The sequence below is a fragment of the Uloborus diversus genome, chromosome 8 (genome assembly GCF_026930045.1).
Source record: "Uloborus diversus isolate 005 chromosome 8, Udiv.v.3.1, whole genome shotgun sequence".
Classification (NCBI taxonomy): domain Eukaryota; kingdom Metazoa; phylum Arthropoda; class Arachnida; order Araneae; family Uloboridae; genus Uloborus; species Uloborus diversus.
In genome coordinates this window covers 138674555-138680554 of record NC_072738.1, presented here as the reverse complement: position 1 = coordinate 138680554, position 6000 = coordinate 138674555, and the positions used below count along the sequence as shown (strand labels likewise).

General features: G+C 34.7%; 1 protein-coding gene across 1 annotated transcript in view; it reads right to left on the bottom strand.

Moving 5' to 3' along the window:
• Positions 1-1521: 1521 nt before the first annotated feature.
• The window catches only part of LOC129227779 (uncharacterized), a 67482-nt gene continuing 63003 nt past the window's right edge, over positions 1522-6000 (bottom strand). Inside the window, exons 11-12 of the mRNA XM_054862387.1 lie at positions 3764-3895; positions 1522-1844 (exon numbers count right to left, since the gene is read on the bottom strand). Coding sequence (XP_054718362.1) covers positions 1716-1844; positions 3764-3895 — 261 coding nt within the window. The 3' untranslated portion in view covers positions 1522-1715. The remainder of the gene's footprint in view (positions 1845-3763; positions 3896-6000) is intronic.

Here is a 6000-nt window from a genome sequence, read left to right as displayed (position 1 = left end):
TTTCCATACAATTAAAATCACGAAAAATACGCAGACGACAATCTATTACGATTTATCTTTCTTATTGTTGCATTAATAACGCTATTTTTATTCGCTAAAAAATAATGATAATAAAAATAAATCAGCACCTCTTGGCGCGATTGGCGCCAAAATTGAACCAAAGCCTGTTTACATATGGATTCACATATATTCCAAATTTCAACCAGAACGTAGCATTACTTCTTGAGATAGGGCACTCACAATGGAAAAAAAGAACGGGTGATTGCGCTACCCCCCTTTTTAGCTGTTGACACAAAAATAAAATCAGTTCTTATACCCACTAAGGGCTACTTGCCGATAAATTTTTCTTTCATTCCGTTTATTATTTCTTGAGATACAGCAGTCACAATTGACGACAAAAAACGTTCCATAGCTCAACCCCCGTTTGAGTTATTGACACCAAAATTGAATCAGCACCTGTTCCTGTTAATGGCAACATATGGACCAAATTGTGTTTGATTCCGCCAGTTACTTCCTGAGGAATAGCAATCACGCGTAACTCAAAAAACGTCCCATTGCTCCACCCCCCTTGGAGGAATTCGCGCCAAAAACCCAATGGGCACAAGTTCACATAGGGGCACATATGTGTACCAAGTTTCGTTCGATTTCATGCGGTAGTTTTTGCTGTAGAGCGGCCACAAAAAACTGGTCACTACACAGACGTGACACACACACATACACACACACATACATACACACACACATACACCACACACAGACAGACAGACATTTTCCAAAAATAGTCGAAATGGACTCAGCACACCTCAAAACGTTCGAATCCGTCAAAATTCGAAATTCGAAAATTTGCACGAATCCAATACTTTTCTTCTATATATTAGATATAGAAGAAAGTAAAAATGTAAAAAAAAAACAAAAAACTATTGCGATATTTTTGAAAACTTTTTTTTTATCTGAAAAAAGGTGAAATGTTTTTACTATTACATAGTTAAATTTCAGAAAAGAGGCCTTTATACTTTTTGCTGGACGAGTTTAGAAAAAATTAAACCCAGGCAAAAATGCAAAATAAAGGTTTTTTTGAAAAATTCATAAAAATTACAAAAATTGTGCTATTTGCAAAAACTTTTTTTATCATACTTAAAATTAAATTTCCTACATTTTAGTACCAAAAAATATTTTTCTGGCGTGATTAGTTTGGGGTCCGTGAGGTAAAAAAATACTAAAAAAAATGCTAAAAATCACATAAAACAGTGAATATTTTTTTTTCTAATTAAAATATCAATGTTAATTAAAGCCACTAGCTTTTCTCAATGAACGGACTATTCAATATAAAAAAGAATTTTTCGATTCGAACCAGTAGTTCCTGAGATTAACGCATTCAAACAAACTTTTCAGCTTTTTATAATATTAGCATAGATATTACCCCGGATTATCCAGCTATCCCGGATAAACAAGGTTGCACTGTACCTTATTTAAAGCTCTGTTGTATATGAATGAAAACAACTCAACAAAATACCACAGGCAATTTATTTGATCTCTGAGGTCTGTGCCACACTCAAGAATGAATGTAAGATTTTTGTAAAGAATTTAATTACAGATGAAGTTGATAGTTAAGTCACATAGAAGTTGAGACTCTTAAAAGTATTTACATAAGTAAGAATTCCTTACTTTGGTGACATAGGTCTATCACATGGGAATATCACAGATGCAATTGCTGTTTAGAACATCTCGGAATATCCGGATACTGTAATTAGGTCGACCACCATTAAAGTGACGAGAACAAATACTGAGAGTCCAAAGGTCATAATCACAGTTGATGAACGAATGGTAAATCCAAATAGTTTTGACTGTAAAAAATATATAAAACAGTTGTATGTCTATTATGCAAGCATATTTTATATAATAATTATAAATAAATTCATTAAAATATATATTGGACTAGTAATACAGGTTAAAAGTCTCGAATTTTACGACTTTATAATTTATGATAATTTGCCATTTTTGGAACTATATTCATAAACCCGAAAAATTTTCAATTGAAGCAATAAACATGTTTACTTTTCTGAAAATGGCATAAGCCTGTCTTTGATGAACATAACACAATTTGAAAAAAAGGAAAAACTTACTTTGAATTACATTAAAATATGCATTAAAATTTCAGCAAAATAAAAATCCCCTCTGCCCGTAAGAAAATTTTTTGCCAAAATTTGCCAGCAAATTCAAACAAATTCCTCCCTTGCTCCTTTATTAGTTAACCTATGTCAACTTTAAGATTAAAAAACTACCTCCCCCCCCCCACGTAAAAAAAGTGCGGAGGGGTACATCCAAGGTTCCAAAGCTCTATTTGACCACCGATGATATTGAAAGACAAACATCCAATTTACAAACGGAAATGGACGCACCTATTATTTTACAGGGATGCCAGTTTCCCGTTACAGATATTTGATATCGCCTAAATTGAGCAGATCCACATTGTAATAAACGAAACACGCAAATCAAATTTTTTCTTTTCCCCCTCATTCAAATAGAACCGTCTTAACTAGCCGCTTCCATGATAAAAGTGTCAAGGTAATTTTACACCAAATTGGGTTTCCTGTTAAACGCATAGTTACACAGACAGAGACAATTTTTTGACAAAACTATTTGATGTACAAGGTGTCTACAAATTAGTTGGTCAAAATTATTTGTTAAAATAATTTACAATACAAGGGGGGAAAATGAAAGTAAATACTGTTACGAGATAGAGAAATAGTCATAAGTTTACTACTATCACTTAATATTCGATGTGATTTCCTTTCTTTTATCTGCAAATATCCCATTGGTAACTCTGTTCTTGCTACAAATTTGTCAGCAAGTTTCTTTTGCTCAAATTAGTTGAAGTAAAAATTCCAAATTTTAGTACAGAAATGTATACATGAAGTGGCCGAGTGTAAGTTAACTTGGTATTCAGGAAAAATATCTCTATTCCAGAATGTCATCGATTCAAAATATTCTTCGTAATGCTGCGATTAGGATCTCCGTAGCCTTCACAATGCTGCCAGGTTAGGTTTTCGGAAGTTCTGAACTTACAAAGTAGGCCAACAATATTTTATAGACATCCTATACTACACTGTAAAAAAAAAAATCCGAAACATTACTGAGTATTTCCGTGTAACGTGTCGGGATTTCAACGGTTTTTATCCACTTCCTGGAAAAATCAAGTATCATTGTCAAAAAGTTTCCTGCATTGCTACAAGTTGCACAAATGCACACTTCTCACTGGTGTAAAAAATATTTTTAGCTCCCAGTTTAAAGATTAACTGAGAGTATTTATAAAGTGAATCGGCTTCAGGTTACTTACGGCCCGTCCATGCTGATTAAGCTCCCAAAGGGAGCGAATAAGTATGGACTACACTGCTTTGCAAGAGTTGCAGGCGAGTAAAATTCTCGATATCTGCTTGCAATTTTGGCTTAGCTTTGGCCATGCTTTCAATACTGCTAATGGAACATTCTTAATAAATCAGGAAGGGGCCAAGCAATTATATTATACCTTCCAAAGTTTACTCTACAGTTCCAGAGACACGACTGGCTTCAAACGGGAAGATTTCTAAATTTTTAAGGAGGTTTCCGAGATAATTTCAGGAAATTTACTGAATATTAGAGGAAAACGTCCCTAGTTTTTGCAAGATATGTTACTGGTAGAAATTGGGCACATGAGCTGCCCATTACTTTTCAGGAACGTTTCTGAATCGTTTTTACAATGTATAGAGATGATGAGAATACTTACTCTAAGTGTAGCGCCGCTGACAAACAGTACGAAAGAGTCCAGCTCTAACATGGATGACGCCTGGTAACCGAAGACTCGCATTTCGAATGATATCTGGCGTAATTTGCTCCCTATGCGCGTTAATCTTGCTGCCTGAAGAAAAAAGAATGTTGAAAAAATCACCAGATCGCGACTAAATACTCTTAACTCTTTCAAATACAAATACAAAAGTGACAACCAGCAACAGGCTCTGGGCCCAGCTAGGCTGGTCCTAGTCAATTTACAATCCCAAGTGAATATCAATGGCCCTCTTAAAACTAACTACTCCCTTCTTTATTACCACCTCTTCCAGTAAGCTGTTCCAAGGTTCCACTACCATGCTAAAATAATAATTTTTCCTAATATCCATGTTAGCCTGAGATTTAAATAGCTTAAAACAATGACCCCTTGTCCTGTTTTCAGTGCTAAACGACAGCCCCGTAACATCTTTCATTTTAATAAATTTAAGCAACTGAATCATGTCCCCTCGGTCTCTTCTTTGCTCAAGACAAATTCTTCATGACAAATGACAAATGAAAAATATCAAGGGAGCTCCGCCCCCTCCCCCTTTTTTTAACTGCTCTGTAAAGCATTTTGTATCTGAGTGGTGCGTAAAATATGTTTGGTATATACAAAGGTGATCTACATTAGCAATTCTTCAGTTTTCCACTGAAATGAATTGATTCCGATGTAATTTATCACTGGCGACATCTAGGAATTGAGTGGCTAACTACATAGGTAGATGGCTCAAAACTTAAATAACTTTTTTTCTTGATTTCTTAAGTGAAAAATTAGCAGTTATAGAGTAAAAGCAAAATTATTTTTATGTATTTTTTCATTAGTTTTTTGCTACAGTATTTTTTTTTAATGCTCTGATTGCTGCAAAACATCTAGTTTATGAACTGGTTGTAATAATTTATCTGCATTAATAACGATTAAGTCAGAACCTAATGAAACGTTCTCGTTAGGCATGAATACCTATTGCCGATTTATTGCCAATTTCAAAAAATTGCATCATTGTGCCTCCATCACACTCTCATTCAAAAAATGCTACGAAATAAATGCATAGAGTGATTTAAAATTGGAAGTATATTACTATACTTTGTGTGTAGAAATTTAGGTTACCCCCAAAAGGTGAAGTGCATTCCCACGAAATTTTTTCGACGAATAAACTGAAACAAAAAAGCATTTTAAAGTCAATTGAGGAAAAACACTAGTAAATATGAAAATAGCGCGCTTGACACATTTAAGTAAAAAAAGAAAGTACATTTTATCAAAAACAACCCTATACTAGTATTACTACAACGTTCGCTCCACTCTTTTCGCTCAAGAGCATGAATGCAGAAAAGTCAAAGCTTTATTATGCTTATGGAAGCAAAACATCTGATCTGGGATGATTTTATTTCTACTTGGAAAGATCACAAGACTAAGTATTATCCAATCAAATTACATTATTGGCAAAGCAAACCGACTTCCAATGAATAAATTTGTTTAATCCTTCGTCCACTCGACTCAAATTGAATTTACTGAGTTTTTGAAATATCGAGATGATACAAAAAGGAGTGATTGAATAATTTGCATTAAAGAAAACTGTATGCCTTGATTTGACTGTTATTAAACAGGTTGGATATAATTGTTCCCTTTAACAGGTGGGCCAACCCCCCCCCCCCCCAAGATCGAGGGCGTACCCCGCCCTCTTAAATATTACTAAGACCCCTCCTCCAAAAGCACAAGTCCCTCCCCCCCCCTAAATATCACGAGATTGCTCACCCAAAAGCACGAGCCCCTCCTCCCCCCGAATGAGAAAAATACCCCTTAAAACACCCCTTAATAATTTCAAAGGCGCAGTCTGAGCCATGACCCCACTCCCTTCCTAGGTGGGCACCCTTGCCTGTAAGAAGTTAGTCATGCAAACGTATTCTACATAATGGTACATTAAAATGTATCCGAATCTTTACTGGATGCCTGAATTTAGCTGAAATATAATTGATTTTTTTTATGGAACGAGACTGGCACATGATAAATACACATTTAATTAAAAATGTATTTAACGCTATGGCAATTATGAGCAGTTCAATTTATTTAAAAAAAACGTAGATATCTTCTACATGGCTTAAGCAAAGCATAAACAGATTCAGCAGCAAAATTTCACTAATAATCCTCTTTTTCTGTGACTAACTATTCTAGAAATACTACTCATGTATTTCCTTTAGCGATTA